General features: G+C 59.7%; 1 protein-coding gene across 11 annotated transcripts in view; it reads left to right on the forward strand.

Annotated features, from left to right (window-relative positions):
• Window positions 1–17,828, forward strand: part of PTPRF (protein tyrosine phosphatase receptor type F) — an 84,986-nt gene that overhangs the window by 41,527 nt on the left and 25,631 nt on the right. For 8 of the 11 annotated variants that reach the window (XM_032877524.1, XM_032877527.1, XM_032877534.1 and 5 more), the window contains exons 7-12: window positions 695–712; window positions 3,551–3,661; window positions 12,916–13,185; window positions 14,649–15,230; window positions 15,467–15,603; window positions 16,080–16,224. In XM_032877524.1, the coding sequence (XP_032733415.1) occupies window positions 695–712; window positions 3,551–3,661; window positions 12,916–13,185; window positions 14,649–15,230; window positions 15,467–15,603; window positions 16,080–16,224 (1,263 nt within the window). The remainder of the gene's footprint in view (window positions 1–694; window positions 713–3,550; window positions 3,662–12,915; window positions 13,186–14,648; window positions 15,231–15,466; window positions 15,604–16,079; window positions 16,225–17,828) is intronic. The other 3 variants (XM_032877525.1, XM_032877528.1, XM_032877532.1) reach the window with 1 other exon arrangement.

Here is a 17,828-nt window from a genome sequence, read left to right on the forward strand (position 1 = left end):
GGCCCTCTGGGCTTGTAGCCCTGACCAGGTGACGGGGAGGCCCTGGCCTCTGGCTCTCACCAGTCAGGTTGGGGGGAAGCTTAGTAGTCACTCACTTTTTATCTGGGTTGAGTGGGCTCTGCGGGGCATCTGTCCCTGGGTTGTGAGTTCTCCCCAAGTCCCCCGGTGGGGCTGGGCTGGTGTGTCTGCTTGAAGGAGACCTGGCCTGGTAGTGGCCTACGGCAAGCCTTGCCTTTAGCCCCTACTGTGTGCTTAACTTGGTTTGTTTTGGTAAGTGCTTTGTTTTGAAATCGTGCCCACCTGGGACATTGGGGTGCCCCTGAGGAGTAGAGTTGCTCCCTCTTTTGTTCACTTTCCCCTCATTGACCTCAGCCAGCACAGTCTGCAGGAGCCCTGGCTCCATCTTCCTGATCCCAGTTACCTCTGGCCCCACGACCCCAGCCTCACCTCTCGCCCCTGCCCGCCTCCGAGCAGTGCCTGTGACCCCAGGGACACCGCTTCACCTGCACTCAGCCTGGCTCAGCCTGGCGCTTGTGCACCTAACCTGTGTTGGTCTAACTCAGGCCTCGATTTCTCCGTGTATTTAAGGCCCTTTCTCATGTTTTATTTGATCTGATTTGGCTTTTTGTGGCTTTCCTTCCTTTTGTACTAATGCTTCTCTCTGATCTTATTTGCATTCAAATTACCTCGCCAGGTGGTTCACCAATCAGAGGTAAGAATGCTGTCCGTGCATCTCGCCACGCCACGCCACGCCACTGCCGTCACCACCACTCCATCCCGTCTAGTCCGTCACCTCCCCCATCCCCATCCTGACCTCTCCAGCCTCCTCATCTCCAACTCCGGTCCCCTCAGCACCACCGGCCACCACACACCTCCACTCTCAGTCATTCCCTCCTGTGGACTCATCCATTGCAAGTCTGGACTGTAGGACTGTAGAAAAACTCCGCTGAGCCCTGTGTTGGGGATGGCAAGCCCTGCTTCCCCAGCCTTTCAGGCCAACTCCACAGAAGGGACCCTGTCCGCTCCCACGGGGAAGCCAAGTGCTGAGCCCCAAGCCCAGCCATAGAGAGTCTTCCCAGGAGGTGGGGCAGTATGACCAGGCCTCGCCTTTCCTCCCAAGAAGCCCCTATTTCTTGGGGCCCTCAGTGATTGCTTGACTTCCCTTAACATCCTGGCACTAGAGCAGGGTGAGGACTGCCCCATAAATCCCTGTGGCCCAGCATACGCGAGGAGGAGCACTCAGGGAAGACTCCAGTGTAGGTGTTGCAGTGACACAGGGAATAGCCAGGGTCCACCGTGACTAGCTCAGACACCCTGCCCGCCCTGGCTGCTTTCATACCCCAGAGCCCTGTGGCCCCAGGCTTCAGAAATCACACTCTGGACACTCAAAGATCCGGGTTCAAGTTTGACTTGCTGGCGTGGCCTTCAGAGAAGCAATCCCTCTCTCAGAAGTCTGCTTCCTCCTCTTTAAATCAGGGCGAGGGCCCACCTCACTAGTCACGAGGTTTAGAGGAGGGAACAAGGGTCCGGGCAGTGTCTGGCTCAGAGCAGGCCCACTGGAAGACAGTCGCTTCTGGACTGATCGTATTCACCTCATTTCTTCACGCCTCTCTCAGCATCCTTGGGCACATCTAGTCCGTCAGTCCAGGGCCAGGGTGGTCTCAGGGCTGAGAGGAGCCGCTGCCTCCCTGCAGGATGTCTGGTCTGTTACCCTCCAAGGAGGGACTCGCCCTCCAGCCTCCCCACCCATCCTGTCAGCCTGCACTAGCTCTTTGTGTCCCCACCACTGGGTTGTGGTGTTGGTTCCAGATGTTGGGGTTTCTGTGTGCATCCAGGCTCAGGGGCTGTGTTGGGTCCCCCACCAGGTCCAGTTCTCTGCAACAGGGGAGCCTCCTCCCCCGGCAGGGGTCTCACCCCGCCACTACTTGTCCCTGCCTGTGGCGTTGGCCACCAGGTCTCCCCTCCCTCCCCAACTGAGCTGACCTAGTGCAACACCCCCCACACACCAGCCAGGGGCCCAACCCCACCTGCTTGAAGGAACATTTTCTGTAACAACGTCCATCCATCCCATACACGTGACCTGTTGGGTGCCCATCGGGGCTGTTCTTGCAGAAGATGGGTATTTGGCCTGTGCCCTGGGCCCTCATGCTCCCTGATGGCTGAAGCTGGGACCACGGAGCAAGCCAGCCCTTCGTCCTGCATCGAGGTTAAGCCTTGGCAGGCCCTTCCTCTACCCCCAGGCCCCAGCCCCCTGTGTGTTCAGAGCCCCTCCTGCTGCCCTGGGTCTGGGTGTGGAAGAGGGTGTCAGGAAGTGAAGGCTGCAGCTGGGAGCCATGGTGCACCTCCCCTGGGGCGTGGGCCATGAGAGTGCGACTTGGAACTCTTCCTGTGGCTCTTATCCAGGCCAGTCCGGTGGGGTCCAACAGGTTCTGTCTCTGTCCTTTGTGGGTGTGGTGACCGTCAGCCAGTCTGAGGCCTGGGAAGGGGCTGTTAGGGTCACTCTGGCTGTTCTGTGCAGGTGGCGGTTTTCTGTCAGGCCATGTGCTGTGGGGTGATTCAATGTCCGTTGGACTGTCCTGTGTGGGTTTGTCTGTCGGCTTGTTCCAGGGAGGGGGTATTGCCTGTGGCTCGGGGTGTTACTGTCTTAGACGGCTTGCCTGGTGTGCTCTCAAGAACGGTGTTTTCAGGTGTTTATTGCCAGGGCTGGGGGTGGCCAGGTCGAGTGGTTTCACCCCCACCCACCCCCTGCTGCCTTGGGCTCCCCTACCTGGATCTGCCAGAGGGTCCTTTTCAGCTGCCCACCGCCCCCCCCCGCCAATCCTGGCTCCTGTCTGTCCGTCTGCGGCCAGAGCAGCCCCTCAGGGCACTGGCCCGAGTGGGAGCTGCAGCCTCCATTAGCCTCCTGAATTATGCAGCAGCCGCGGTGGGTCGAAGCACTTTAGCAGGACCAGGCTAAGGAGAGGAGCCGGAATGGGCGGGGCCCGAGGGATAGGGGTGGGTTGGGAGGAGAGGGTGGGTGCTGTGAGTGGAGGCTGCCAGGCACCAGCCCCCCAGAGCAAGCTCCTTCCTTCCTGTAGAATTCTGGTGGGCGGCCGATTCCCAGGCTCTTGCCCGGTGAGCCCCATCGTGTGCTTGCAGCTCCCAGGCCAGCGGGGATCCAGGCTGCTCCCACCCACGCCTGGCTCCACGTTGCCTGGCAGGGCCGGTAGGTCTGGGAGCACCCATGGGCATGCTGACTGGCCAGTGGGCTCCAGGATGGGGAGTCCAGGACTGGACACTCCGCGGAGCTGGGGGGGGATGGGACGGAGCCCCTGGCCCAGCCGACAAGCTCTGCGAAACCGCAGGGGTTAGGACGGGCAGTTTGTGCTCCCAATTGCAGCGCCTGCTTCCGGCCACGAGGCCGCGGGCTCATCAGGGAGAGCTTCCTGGAGGCAACACTGGTGCCCAGGTGTGGCCCCGACATCTTCAACCTCTGGTCAACACAAGCCCAAATGCCATCGAGACGCCTCCCCACAATCCAGGCCTGATCTCCGTTACTGTGTCCCCGCAGGTGCCCTGCAGATTGAGAGCAGCGAGGAGTCAGACCAAGGCAAGTACGAGTGTGTGGCCACCAACTCTGCAGGCACTCGCTACTCGGCCCCCGCCAACCTGTATGTGCGAGGTAAGGACGCGGGCAGCGCCCAGCCCTGTCTCCGTGGAGCGGAACTGGCTCTGCTGGGCATGCGGTCTGGAGCCCTCGGTGTAGGCAGTGGGGGCTGCCCTCCGCCCAGGCTCTCCTTTCCCCGCCTCTCTCTGCCTCAGGAAGGACAGCCAGGACTGCTCCCACTGGGCACACTCCCGATGTCTGCTGCCACTTTGCCTTCCTCCCCCGCAGGCCCTGTGGGATGCAGCGGCTCTTGGGAGCATTTGTATCTCTTATAGGTCCTGCCCCGTGGGCCCAGAGCCCCATGGGAGTCTAGAGCCTTCCAAGCTGACTTTTCACTGTGTATGTATGTGTGTCTATGTATGTGTGTGTGTGTGTGTGTATGCGCGTGCGCACGCACAAGCAAACACACTTGTTTGTATGTAAACATGGGCAGACCTCCCTGGCATTCCTCGAGTCTGCCCACCCCAGCAAGGGGGGTACTCCAGGCCAAGTGAACCTGCCCTCTGGCCAGGTCTGCCCAGAGCCTTCCTGGAGGAGGAGGCAGCTGTGCTCTGTCACCAGCCAGGTTCCTTATAGAGAAGGCCAGTCCGAGACTGCTGTGAGCCCCTACAGGTGAGCGCCTACCGTGTTTCAGGTGTTTCTCCCTGAGACTTGGAGGATCCTGCGTCTTCACAAGTCCAGGGACCCACCAGAGAGGGCCTGGGGGCTGTTTTGGACTGTCTAGTGTCTGCTAGGCTCACGGCCCAAGGGTGACCAAAGCTGGCCACTCGCCCCTTCCTGAGAACATGCTGGGTCTGGTGTGCACAGTGCATGGGAGGGGCCCAGAGCCCCTCCTACCCCCACATCCCTGTCACTTAGCCCTCCTGCACATATGGACTTCATTACGAGTGAAACTGTCTCCTCTCAGGGGATTTGAAGAGGAAAGTGGACGTGGCTTTTTTGCAGCGATGACTTCATCACGCTGAGTGCTTAGTGCAGCTTCTCGAGGGGACCGTCTGCCCGTCCAGCCAGCAGTGTCCACAGCCTGTCCTGCTCTTTAGGGCCACCTAGTCAGACAGGGTGGAGAGAATTAGGCATCAACTGTGTAGTTGGTGAGGAACTGCTCCATGTCAGGGCACAGGTTCCCAAGAGGCCAAGGCTGCCAGCTCCTTGGGTGATGGGCACATGGTGTCTCAGAGACCAGGGATGACACTTCATTGGAGTTGGGGGTGCAGGGTGGGAGGCTCCCACTGGCCCTCTTGTGAGGTATCCTGCCCATCCAGGCTCGCTTAAGTGGCCCCAGGGCCTGTCTTAAGGAACAGAGTCAGAGCAGAGAGTCCAGGGGGAGCCTGAGAGCCCCTACAGATGGTCGAGATGAGGGGAGCTGTGACGTGCACGGCCTTCCCCCCACTGCTCCACGCAGAGCTTCTGACAGGCGCACGGGGCTGACAAGCCCCATCCTAGAGAGGAGCCATCGGGACAGCCCTTCTCAAAGACCTGCCTCCTTCCACCCAGACCGTTCCAAATGCCATGCAGATGCAGTCCTAACCGAACACTTCTTTTAAAAGATCATAGGGTCAAAAGAGTTGAGGTCCCAAGAAAGCCTTTCGCCGTGTGTGACTGCACTAGGGAGAGGAGTGGCCCAGCAGAGCCACTGAGAAACCCACGCAAGCTGCGTGGACATGGTCTGATGGGCACGTTTCCCAGGGCACAGCTTCGGGAGAAGGCCCAGACATAGAGGAAGGACCCCATGCTGTTATCCTGGCTGAGTAGCATTCTCTGAAGTTACTTCGCACCGGCCGCAGCCCTGAGGCAAGGTGGCTGGTCTCTCTGGAGATGAGCGGAGCTCAGCTGCCATAGCTGGCAGCTCGGGCACAAACCAGAGAGCTCTCACCTCCAGCCCCACCAGGTGGGCTCAGGTCCTGACGTGGCCCATCCCCCACTCCCACCTAGCCTCCCTAAATCCCCTTTCCTGCCCACACCCACAGGCCTTTTGGGCAGCAAGTATGGGGCTTTCTTTAGTTCTAGCCCCACTTGCCAGGTACCCCGACGCAGGCTGTCCCAGTGCAGCTTTGCTTATCTTTCCCTCTCTCACACGTGTTCCTGTGGACCCTGACGTCCACGGGCCAGTCCTAAGTCTCTGAGCCTGAGACCTGCCTGATAGCCAGGCTTTACCTGCACCTGTCCCTGCCCTGTTTTGTCAAGAACGACTTGCCAGGAGCTTCACACGTGCTGTCCCGTAGCCCCAGCACAAGCCCTACTAACGAGACTTGGAGACACCTAGAAAGCCAGTTGCTAGGAATTTTGCCTCTGGTGTCCCCACCGCTCCTCATCTCAGTCCTGGCAAAGCCCATGCGTTCCACCCCCAGCGGTGCTCAGGGCCCATCAGCCCCAGCAACTCTTGAGACGGCCTCTCCCCTGCTGGCCACCGGCTCTGTCCCGAAGGCTGCTTATGAGTGGACCACCTGTGGTGAAGTCCCCCAGTGCCCGCCCACCTGCTGCCAGCAGAGCAGCTCTGAGACCTTCCAGAGCAGGCAGGCACCTGTTGTCCTCCGGTGGGCACCAGCTGTCAGGAGCCTCAACATCCAGGCCCCTGTGGCCTCCAGCCCTGGTTTCTCAGCCTCAGCACCATTGACCCTTGGGGCCTGATGACTCTTAGTTGTGTGGGGCTCTCCTGGGGGTCGTGTGATGTGTAGCGGCTCCTCTGGCCCCCAATGGCAGCAGCACCCCTAGGCATGAGAACCCACAACATCTCCATCCCTTGCCTGGTGTCATCTGGGAGGCTCTCTCCTCACCCCCACATTGGGAACCGGTGCTCTAGATGGACAGCTTCCCACCAGCATTCATCTCTCTCCATCTCCCTCTTCTCTTGCTGTGTTCACTGGGCTCAAGGCCACATCTCCTCCTGGGATTTGTCTTCAGTTTCTCACATCCTTCCTCTGTCCCCCCTGCAACTGCCGCATGTAACAGGACAGCGCGTGTGAAGCTCCCGGCACCGTGGCGGGCGCACGGGAAGCACGTGGGGGCCAGTGACCGCTGCTGCTGGCAGGACAGCCATTGGGGGATACGCCATCCAGTTACATCTGCCTTTGTTCGGTTGCCTGCAGCTCCACCCGCAGTCCAGCAGGCCCAGGCAGGCTGGGCGGACCAGCCCCTCTGTGTCACCATCCATCTCCCTCTCCGAGTGATTCACCCTCTCCTTCCCTCCACAGCGTCTCTCTCCTCCAGCTCTCAGGACGCAGAGCTGCCAGGGGCCAGGGCGTGGCCGTGCCCTACCTGCCCCCAACCATCCCTCTTCTCTGCAGGGAGCTGGCCTCTGGCCACAGCTGTCTCTAAACGGGGCGGTGTCTCCACAGCCTTTCTCCACATAGGTGCCCTGACCGGCTCTTCACGCTGGTGCCGTGCAGTGTGCGGCTTCCTCAAGGTGGTGGGAATCTAGCCGCCCGTTTGCCTTGGTGGGTTTGCGGGCTGCAGGGGCCCCGACCCTACAGCCCAGCTCACTGGGTCTGTCAAGCCGTGGGGTGTGTGTGAGGCATGGGTGCCCACCTGTGCTCCCTTTCCAGCCCTCCCTGTCCCGCCCTTGGCATCCTGGCACCTGCCAGTGGGACCCAGCCCTGTCCACCGTGTCCTCCATGAGTCCTGAGTCTTTCGTGAGCTGCGTGGTCCGCGCGCACCTGCGTGCACGTGCGTGTGCGTGGGGCACAAGAGTCTTGTCTCGTGTCCGTGCTGTGTGGGCAGATGAAGGTTGGCCTGTTTTTACTCTCTCTGTGTTTCTCCTTGTCTTTTTTTTATTCCCTCCTCATCCTCATCGCACTCTGCCATCAACCCAAACTCTCATCTCTCAGATCAGCGAGAAGGTTGGTCCTTTTCACTTCTTATCCATCTACAGTCCGCCCGTCGATGGGATGCTCCTGTCAGTAGGGACCAGCGGGCTCGGTCAGCTCCCTTGGGCTCGCTCCAGCCAGGCCTGCCCGCCAGTCAGGCTCTGCTCTGCGTTGTTTGGGCCGGCAGGCCTGCAGGACTAGGGGTGGGTGGGCAGGCCCCCCGTCCTGCATGCCTCCGCTGCTTGGGTCCCTGATGTGCCACGTGTCTGCATGTCCCCTTAGCTGGGCTCCCCTGCCAGGGCGGTCAGGCGGGCATGGTGCATGACATGACATGGTACTCCGCCGTTACGCCTGGGCTGGGCCAGCTGTCTGTTCCCGGTGGAGCTCAACCTTGAGAGTGGTAGTGCGTCACACGTGCCTGTGGGGCCTTCCTTCCACAACCTGGTCCCCTAAACTCCGCCTTTGCCTGAGCTCACCTGCAGCTGCTGGGAAGACTAAGGGAAAAGCCTAATCTAGAATGAGCTCATACCTCAAGGTCCTGCAGCACAGGACAAGAGTCCCACAGGTCTGCCCTGACCTTGAGGTCCCCACCAAGCTCAATGGGAGTGGCCAGCGCCAGTCTGCCTCGTGAAGTTTGGTGTCCATGGCACAACTGGGTGGCGTTACCTTAGGCATGGAGGAAATCTACATTCTTGTCTGTTCCCTCCCTAAGCGGAGCCAAGCAAAGATCTGCCCACCTGCCCCAGCCGTCCCCCCTGCCCCCCCACCTCCCCGCCCAGCCAGCTCCTGTTTTCTCAGGCCTGTACTGGGTGCTGAGCGTCACATTCAGGGAGCTCGTACCAGACTGGACAGTTGATTGCAACTTAGGCCCACATGGGAGCCCAGAGGAGGTCCCAGCCCAGCCATAGGTTGGGAAGGGCCCCCAGAGACCCTGCTTTATCTAGGTCAGTTCTCAGCTCCACCCTCAGAGCCAGACTGCAACCCCTAGTCTTGGGGCTGGCAGCCGGGGCCAGCGGTCATTCCTGTGTCACGTGGTCCAAGTGGTCAGAAGAGACGCACCTGTCCACTGGACTTTGGGCTGAGCCCCAGGGAGCAGACTTCGGCCACCTGCTCTTCTCTGCATCATATCTCCGTGGCTTGGGTTTCCTCCAGAAGGGGGAAGGGAGCCAGTCGGGGGGAGGGCTGTGGCCTTAGCTCCGTATCAGCCCTGAGCATCCATCCATACGCACTCCTGTGCTCTGGGGCATTTCGGTTATACCATTTCGCTGACCAGGCGGATCTGCTGGGGCGCTCAGAAAGCAGTCATCAGCAGAGACAGCCCAGCCCTCAGCCACCTCCCCCTGCCTCCCTTCCCCCACCACCCTGGTCCCTGGTCCCTTCCTCTTCTCCCCCTCTTTGGTCCCACCAAAAATAAAGCACGTACACAAATATTTAACGGGAAGGCAGAAATGAGTTTCTAAATATTCCAGGGGGATTTGCCGGGCTGGTAATTTGTTTGGCGCTGATAATTACATCTTACATTTTTCCAGCTTTACTTAAAACTGTGTGCCGAGTGCGCCGGCATTTAATTACTGCTCTGCGGCAGCCACAAGGTTATTTATTAAAGAGTTATTTTATCTTGATACAGTGGATCCTGCTCCTCATCCCCTCCTTAATGTTGTGTTATTTTCATCAGAGAAATTCCTGCGAGCGAATGCAGATTGCTGGGCCTCCCTCCCACTGCGATTAGGCTGTCACTCCACTGAATGCCTATGCCTCCCGGCGCCACACCGCCCTATTATACGGGCTTGTCAGCGCAAATAATTAGACTTAAAAGTTACAGCTGAAATATAATCCAGAAATGGCAGAGCCCTGTTTTAGAAATTGTCTATAAAACGTCAGCACCGAGGATGCACGGAGAACAGTAGTAGACCAGCCTTGCTGGAGCCCAAGATGAGACCTTAAGTGCGTTTTTCCCTGGCCCTGGATCTTTCTTCCCTGCTGTTGCTTCTGTCAATAGACCGGGTCCAGGGCAAGTCCTGCCCCTTTCAGCGGCCTGGTGTCTGGGACAGCGGGAGGGGTGGCGGTGGGGCTGCTGTGGGGAGGCGGCAGCCACACCCGGCTGTTGGGGTGGGGGTGGCTGTCCAGGCAGGTCCGGGATGCAGGGCCCCACTGGCACTCAGGATCTCCTGCCCCCACCCTCCCTTTGTGGACCTACTCTAACCTCACTCACACTGCAGGGAGTGTGAGCCTGAGCTGCAGGAGGTCTCGCTCCAGAATGCCTCGCCTGTGCCTGGAGCCTAGTGTTCTAGCGAATGCATCTGGGGTGCCATCCCCAGCAGTCTCCAGGCTGGAGGCCCCTAAGGGTAGCTTCTAGCTGCTCAAACTCATCCTTCGCTCCCGGGGTTCTCTCTTCACCCTGAATGTAGGAGAGGAAACATAAAACTAAAAACAAAGCATTCCCAGCGCTTGTTCTGAAAGGCCTCCATTTCCAGGCCATGGAACAGAAAACTTACCCTCCCGGGACCACTTGGGGTACGGTCCTATCAGCTTTCTACACTGCTTAGGTTGGGACCCGAGGTTTATTGGCCAAGAACCTACTTCCTTTCCCTGGGGCTCTTTGTTTTGCTGTCCAGGTACTAATCAGGCCCCAAGATTCTGCCACTGACCAGGGTCAAACTTGCAGCCATGACCTTTCCTGGCACAGGCTCTCTAAGCCCCATCCTTCTGCCAGCTGGAGAATATCTTCTGCCAGCCTTGGCTACCCAGAAGCCCAGGAGCTTCTCCATAGAGCCTTCTGTGTGTCTTTTTTCCATCCCATCAGCCAGGCCTCAAAAGGGCGTGAGCTTTTCATCCCACTGACGCCCTCCTGATAATACATGAACTCAGGCATGTCACTTAAAAGTATCAGTCTTAAAAGTCTGTTCCCTTGTCTATAGTCTGGAGGTGATGGGATCTATAGCAAGGAAACCTTCCTCACATGGTAGGAGCTCAAGAGTGGTTTCCCTTCGCTGAGCCTGTTCTGATGCCCATGAACAAAGAGCACACGGGCCACTCCTGGCTGAGATTAAAGACCTGATCAGTTAAGGCTGTGCCCCTGTGCCTTTGTGCTCCAGCCAGGGCTATGCTGGACCCCTCCCTTCATTGGCAGGCCTGGGCCTGGTCAGCAGACAGACTTGCCTGCCTGGGCCTCTCCTCCCATGACCCGCCAGCCCACGCCCAGCTCCAGAGCTCAAGGACGGCACCCAGCACCAGGCTGGGTGATATTAGTGTCCATGCCTCCTGGTCTCACTCTTGTGCCATCTGAGGGATGCTCAAAGGGTGCCCTTTGTCATGGGTCCCTCCTGCCAGCCATGCCCGGTATCTACCTGTTGTCTGCCATGCAGATGTCTCTATGGGTGACATGCTGTCATTGTTCCGGGACTCTCAGCATTGGGCCAAGTGACAGAAACTGACTTAATCAGCTTGACAAAACAAGCAGATTCTTGTCTTACCAAACTAAAATCTGTAGAAGTAGATTTGGCATCAGGCAGGGCTGGATCCAGATATTTAAACAGTTTGATCAGGCTTTTGGGTTTGTCTCTTAGCTCTGCTCTCCACAATTGATGTCTTTGTTCTCCAGCGTGTTCTCCCTTGTGTTATGAAAGGTGGCCCTTAGTTCCTCTAAGGCTCTAAGGTTGGCTGCTGCAGTACAGAGAGAAAGTTGTTCTCGTGGTTTTTGCCAAAGTCCAAAGGCTGTATCTTGCTAGCCAGATCTGGGTCACATACCGCACATAGCAAGAGTGGCGGGGAGAGGTTCCTCTAAAGAAAATGAGGAGGCCAGTTCTACAAGGTAGAGCACCAGGTGTCCATGAGACACACTGGGACCCCAGTGGGCTTGGTGGCACAGAGGGAACTCGGCCCATGATGCCAGGAACAGATGGCTTCCTTGGTGGTTCTGTCCGGAGGCCTCCTGGGACACAGTTGAGGTGGGAGCCAAGTGGGGGGTCCAGTCATGCGGCCTGTGGACTCACTGAGGGGATCAGGCAGGGGTTTTTAACAGAAAGCTGATGTGAACAGACTGGTGCTAGCTGTTAGTGGAGGACCGGTCCTGGAAGAAAGCAGTGAATACAGCAGTGCCACAGAAGAGGGAGGTGGAAGAGGCACTGGTGGGAGCAGAAGCCTCTGGGTTTGAAGAGAAGTTAGTGGGTTTGAAAGATACTTTGGGTTAACGGGACCTAGATGTCTAGTCTCCGGGCCACAGCCTGACCCCCGTGCAGGGAGGTCAGAGGTTGGACCGGGTGGCTTCTGGAGTTACTTCCGGCTCTACTTTGGTGGGCTGAGGCTGTCGGAGCAGCAGACTCTGGAACCTACAGTGGAGGTGCCCCTGTTGTGACGGCACGGGTCCTCTGCATGCCAGGCTCCCCGGCGCGGGTCCTCGGAGACCTACACGCACTTCCAGAGATGCCTTTCGGTCGTGTAGCCTCACTGCCTGCCTCCCACTGCCCTGTCTATAGGGGTGCCTGTGGAGGACACACCTCGGCCACGGCCCCCCAGCTGCATGACCCGTCAGCACGCCCAGCATGCCTGCCCACTGCTAGGTTGCACCCGACTGCCCTCCCTCTGCATGTTCCAGATGTTTGTGTCAAGCTTGCAACTTTGAGGGGTTCCAGGCTGCACGCTGGCCTGGGAAGCTCAGCACGGCTTCTGGCCTGGGAAGTCCAAGGCCGGAGGTCCTGGCCAGGTACAGCCAGCCTCCCCCTTGAGACCTTCGTTCATTGGCACAGAAAGCCATCTGTTCGGCGCCCTCATCATGTTACTGCCATCGTCATGCCCATCCTGCCCGCGGACCACGTCCCTGGCCTGCCCTGGTCCCTTGCCCTGCCCAGCCCCTTCCAGGGGGCGGCCCTTTCCCTTGGGTTCCCAGCCTGTGCCTTGAGCATGGCTGAGATCATCTCTTCCCTCTGGTTGCAGCTGGGTCGTGGAGGCAGTGACTCCAGAGAAGGTGGCCACGCCCCTCCCGGCCTGCCCCTCTGCCCTGCCCCAGGCACACTCTGAGGTCCTCCACCCTCCAGTGCCTGGACTTCTCTCACTGGTGCCCCAGTTAGCCCTTCTGGAGACCCATGGCGGGTGGGGGGCAACACTGGAAGACGACCTGGAATGTGGCCCTGACGAGCCCTCAATGTAGACCTGAGGCCTGAACCTTGCACAGAGTCCCTGTGTGACCCTGGGCAGACAGCAGGACTTTGCTGGACCTCAGTTTCCTAGGCTGTAAAACGGGAGCTTGTTTATGGAATCTCTCGTGTTCCAGTCTCTGAGCGTGGGGGCTACTCCTAGCCCAAAAGTGGAATGGGAGGGTGTAAGCCGGGGCCTAGGGACTCTGCCCCACCTGCCTCTGAGGTGGGTCTGGCTCTGACGAGGGGGGCTTCCTGGATGAGGGGCCCCTGCCCTTGCATCCTCTTGAGTGTCTTGCCCGGCCGGTGAGTGCCTCTCTCCCTCCTCCCGCAGTGCGCCGTGTGGCTCCTCGTTTCTCCATCCCTCCCAGCAGCCAGGAGGTGATGCCGGGTGGCAGCGTGAACCTGACCTGTGTCGCGGTGGGCGCGCCCATGCCCTACGTGAAGTGGATGATGGGGGCCGAGGAGCTTACCAAGGAGGATGAGATGCCGGTGGGCCGCAACGTGCTGGAGCTGAGCAACGTCGTGCGCTCTGCCAACTACACCTGTGTGGCCATCTCCTCGCTGGGCATGATCGAGGCCACGGCCCAGGTTACCGTGAAAGGTGAGTACCACATGTGAGCCGGCTGGGGCCTGGGGCCTGCCCCGTCGCAGAGGGCAACAGGAGGTCCCAGCATCCGCGGCAGGGGCATATGGCCGTTGTGGGGATGCATGGGGTCGAGGGGTCACTGTCCTCTCCTGGGTGCACCCTGGAGTCCCACCGGCCCTCAGTGGCAGAAAGAGGGGTTTCTCTGATTCTTGGTGTTCGTAATAATAGCCAACAGGTACTGAGGTCCTGAGGGCAGTTACCGCGGTGGCAAGCACAGATTGCCCTGTTTAGTCTCTTACACTGGGAGGTAGGCATTCTCGTTCCCCTTGTACAGATGAGGAAACTGAGGCACAGGGTCATGTGGGAGTGAATGACAGAGCAGGGACTTGGACCCTTGGGGTCTGATGCCACAGCACGGCCCCATAGCCACCACACGCCACACCCTCAGGCTCACCAGCCCCCTGACAAGGATGCGATGAAAGAGTGGCCAAGGAGACATGGGCTCTCTGCCTGAGCCCTGGGACGGGCACACACAGCCCTCCAGACTCACTGCTTCCATTCCCCCCTCAGAGCCATCCTCTGTTCTGCAGCTAGAATGGTCTCTTGAAATATAAAGCAGGATCTCACCACCCTGAAAGAAACAGCCCTCCAGTGACTTCGCATTACTTTTAGGGTTAAAACCGGAATCCTCACTCACCTGGCTCAGCTTAGTTCCGCGCACCCTCTCCATGCTGGTCCTCTCCCTGCCCGGGTCTCGGGTCTGTGAGCCCTTCATGGGTTTTCTCTGGCTCAGCACCCTCTCCCCGCTGTCCTTTCATGTCCCAGAGTCATGATTATGGACTCGGCGCTTTCCACTTGCCCTAGAACGTAAACTCCACGAGAGCAGGGCTGTGACCCAGCTGTGTGACCCTGTGTCCTCGGCCCCAGCGCAGTGCCCAACACCCAGTAGGCGCTTGGTAATTATTTGTTGAGTGGTTGGCCGTAGATCTGGGACTGCTCCATGTTCCCTCGGAGCCAACCCATAGGGGTATAGGGCCAGCAGCCTCATCACTCTTTCTAAAATCTGGGCTGTTCTTTTGGGTACCTCTCTCTCAGGCACCAGCCCCAGTTACACATGAGTGGCCACAGGTGAGTGTAGTCTACCCCAGAAGCAGACCTGCGCCTTCCAGCCTGTGCGCCTCCCACCTGCGCAAGACCCGGTCAGGCCGCACCACCTCTGGGTCTTGTTGGGGGTGGAGGGAATCCATTGAGTTCTGGAAACAGTGTGGGCAGACACTAGATGACTGAAGGCCCCTGGGCGCACTGGCAAGTGTCACCCTTCTCCACTAGGTGGGGCCCTTAGAGGTCACCTTGAGCTTTCCAGGCCATTCTTCAAGGTGGGCTACAGGGGTTGACCACACTCTGGATAATACCAAAGGCAGGGTTGGTTTCTGGGGTCATGACCTCAGGCAGCTCTGAGCCTCCCACTTTGTTCCCAGCTCTGCCAAAACCTCCGATTGACCTTGTGGTGACAGAGACCACCGCCACCAGCGTCACCCTGACCTGGGACTCTGGGAACTCGGAGCCTGTGTCCTACTATGGCATCCAGTACCGCGCGGCAGGCACGGAGGGGCCCTTCCAGGAGGTGGACGGCGTGGCCACCACCCGCTACAGCATCGGTGGCCTCAGCCCCTTCTCGGAGTATGCCTTCCGCGTGCTGGCGGTGAACAGCATTGGCCGGGGACCTCCTAGCGAGGCGGTGCGGGCCCGCACGGGGGAGCAGGCGCCCTCCAGCCCCCCACGCCGAGTGCAGGCCCGCATGCTGAGCGCCAGCACCATGCTGGTACAGTGGGAGCCGCCTGAGGAGCCCAACGGCCTGGTGCGGGGCTACCGCGTCTACTACAGCCCCGACTCCCGCCGCCCGCTGAGCGCCTGGCACAAGCACAACACAGACGCGGGACTGCTCACCACCGTGGGCAGCCTGCTGCCCGGGATCACCTACAGCCTGCGTGTGCTGGCCTTCACTGCTGTGGGCGACGGCCCCCCCAGCCCCACCATCCAGGTCAAGACGCAGCAGGGAGGTAAGCGTGGGCAGCGCGTCGGCTGGGCGTCAGCAGCGGGGCCGGGGAGGCCAAGCCTGTGGCGGGGGCCCCTGCCCTCCAGCCAGGGGTCTGGGGGCCTGCGTTCCACATGTGTGTGGTCGCTGGGGATGTAGTACAGGGGTCCAGGGGTGTCTTCCCCTGCCTCCTTTCTCTGGGCACCCCTGCCATTGAGGGGAACAGGTGGGCTCACAGCGCGTGGCATGGGGGTGTTGCAGTGCCTGCCCAACCAGCGGACTTCCAGGCAGAGGCAGAATCGGACACCAGGATCCAGCTGTCATGGCTGCTGCCCCCGCAGGAGCGGATCGTCAAGTATGAGCTGGTGTACTGGGCGGCAGACGATGAAGGCCAGCAGGTGAGTGCTGGGTGGGGACAAGAGAGGGGAGGAGGGCTGCTCTGTCCGTGGGGGGCTCACGCACACAGGCTTTCTGGATTCTATAGTTGTACGGACACAGGACCCCTGCCTCCTCCCTGGGGCCCTGGGGCTTACGTGACCCATATGATCCACAGTCTTTGTCACGCCTGTGCTGGGGGCAGGGTCCCCAGGTCTCTCCTTGGGTCTCTTGGGGCCTGTGGCTTAGGTGGCAATGGCAGAGCCCTAAAATTCCCCACCAGAGGCCCTTGTATCAGGCGTTCGTGGCCGTGTAGTCGGCGAGGTATCTGTGGCATGGGCTGCGCCAAGTCCCCTGTGTGGTCCAGGTGGCCTTGTGACCTGGAGCCAGCCCTGGAGCCACAGTGGGTCCAGAGGGGTCAGCTATAGCCCGTGCTGGGTACAGCCTCTGAGGGACCTTTGAGGTCTGAGCGGTCAGTGAGTGCTCCCTGCTCTTCCAGCACAAGGTGACCTTCGACCCCACCTCCTCCTACACTCTAGAGGACCTGAAGCCTGACACACTGTACCACTTCCAGCTGGCCGCCCGTTCCGAGATGGGGGTGGGCGTCTTCACCCCCACCACTGAGGCCCGCACAGCACAGTCCAGTAAGTGTCTCCGGAGGCCACTGCCTGCTACAGCTGGGCTGGGACACAGACACACACACACGTCCCCCTTGACCAGGGGGGTGGTCTGGTCTGCTGGGCCCCAGACCAGACTCCAGTCTGGGCTCTGGGTCTGGACCCTGAGAGAGGGACAGGTAAGTTCCCGCCAGTCTGCATCCAGGCAGCAGCTGCCCGCGCTGCTCCCCACCCGACTCCTGCCCCTCCCCACCCCCGGCCCCCACCCCCGCCAGCCAGGTAAGTTCTGTGTCTGTGATTCATCCACCCCCGCCCCCCCCATCTGTGCTGGTCACACTAGCTGACTAGGCCATTCTCAGTGGTAGGACGGCCACGCTGGCCACATCTCGGACATGTCCCCGCTTTGGCAGCTATCCTCCCTCTCCATATCCCCACATCTCATCTCCCTTATCACCTGCATTCCCTGCCTCATGACCCCCACCATGAGAGGAGCATGTGAGCTCGTCCTCTCACGCTGAGCCAGCCGCACGTAGGGACATGTCTATGAGAATGAGCCTGTGTGACTGAGAATGTCTACGTGCCTGCCTTGGGACCACACGGCCTTCTGTGTGGGAGACAGTCTGCGAGACCGTTTGCGTGACAGCCTTGTGGCTCTGTGTGTTGACCATGTTCCTTTGTACCTGAGACAAATGCTGTGAGGCCACGTGGGGCCCCGTCTGACCACGTGGCTGTGCTGTACCTGTAGGAGCACGTGTCTGGTGTGCCCCAGTGACTGAATGGCCATGAGGCTCCATGTCTTCACAGTGGGGGCCACAGATGTGTGCCTGGATGGGACCATGGCACTGACACAGGTAGCACATGTGACAGCCTTCAACACAGCAATGTCTGTGAGGCGGCTCAGGTGATATGGGACTATGTGTGAATGTGCCAGTGATCGGGAGGCCACGCGTGACCTTGTGTGGACGGATTCATCCTACCAGCACCTGCGGGAGCCCGTGCACAGTGTGGGCCGGAAAGCATGACCCGGACATGGCCAATGCCTGCAGGGATGCTCATCTGGTGGGGCATATAGTTGTTAGACCTGCAATTACCCAAATGAGCTTTTAATTATATTCGTTTGAAGTACTGTGGAGGAGATAGACAGTGGAGTGATGACGGGATGGGAGCTTCATCTGGTCTGAGGGGGCCGAGTGACATGGGCCCCAGGCAGGAGGTCAGCAGGTGCAAAGGCCCTAAAAAGGGAAGGCACTTAGCTGAGGTCAGGGGCGAGCAGGGGGCCAGCGTGGCTGAAGCAGCTGGCCGGCTGCTGGCCGAGAATGCCTAGGACAGCCCAGCAGCGTGCCAGATACTGGGTAGGAGACCGTACGGCCATCTAAGCAAAAGATAGCAACTCAGACACAGTGGTGGTGGTGGTGGTGGTGGTGGGTTAGAGAGCCATCTGGGGGTGCCAGCTGCCCAGGACTAGGTGATGGACTAGCTTTGGGATGCTCAGGGCAAGGGGCACGTCAGGCGAATTCTGTGCCTCTGGTGTATAGACCTGGGAAGAGGGAAGTAAGTGGGACCAAACCAGGCACCCCAGCCAGGGAGGCCTTATGCCATGCGAGTGGCGATGCTGGGCTAGAGGTGGGGGA

This window comes from Lontra canadensis, unplaced genomic scaffold, assembly GCF_010015895.1.
Source record: "Lontra canadensis isolate GAN:19392208 unplaced genomic scaffold, GSC_riverotter_1.0 scaffold60, whole genome shotgun sequence".
Taxonomy (NCBI): Eukaryota; Metazoa; Chordata; class Mammalia; order Carnivora; family Mustelidae; genus Lontra; species Lontra canadensis.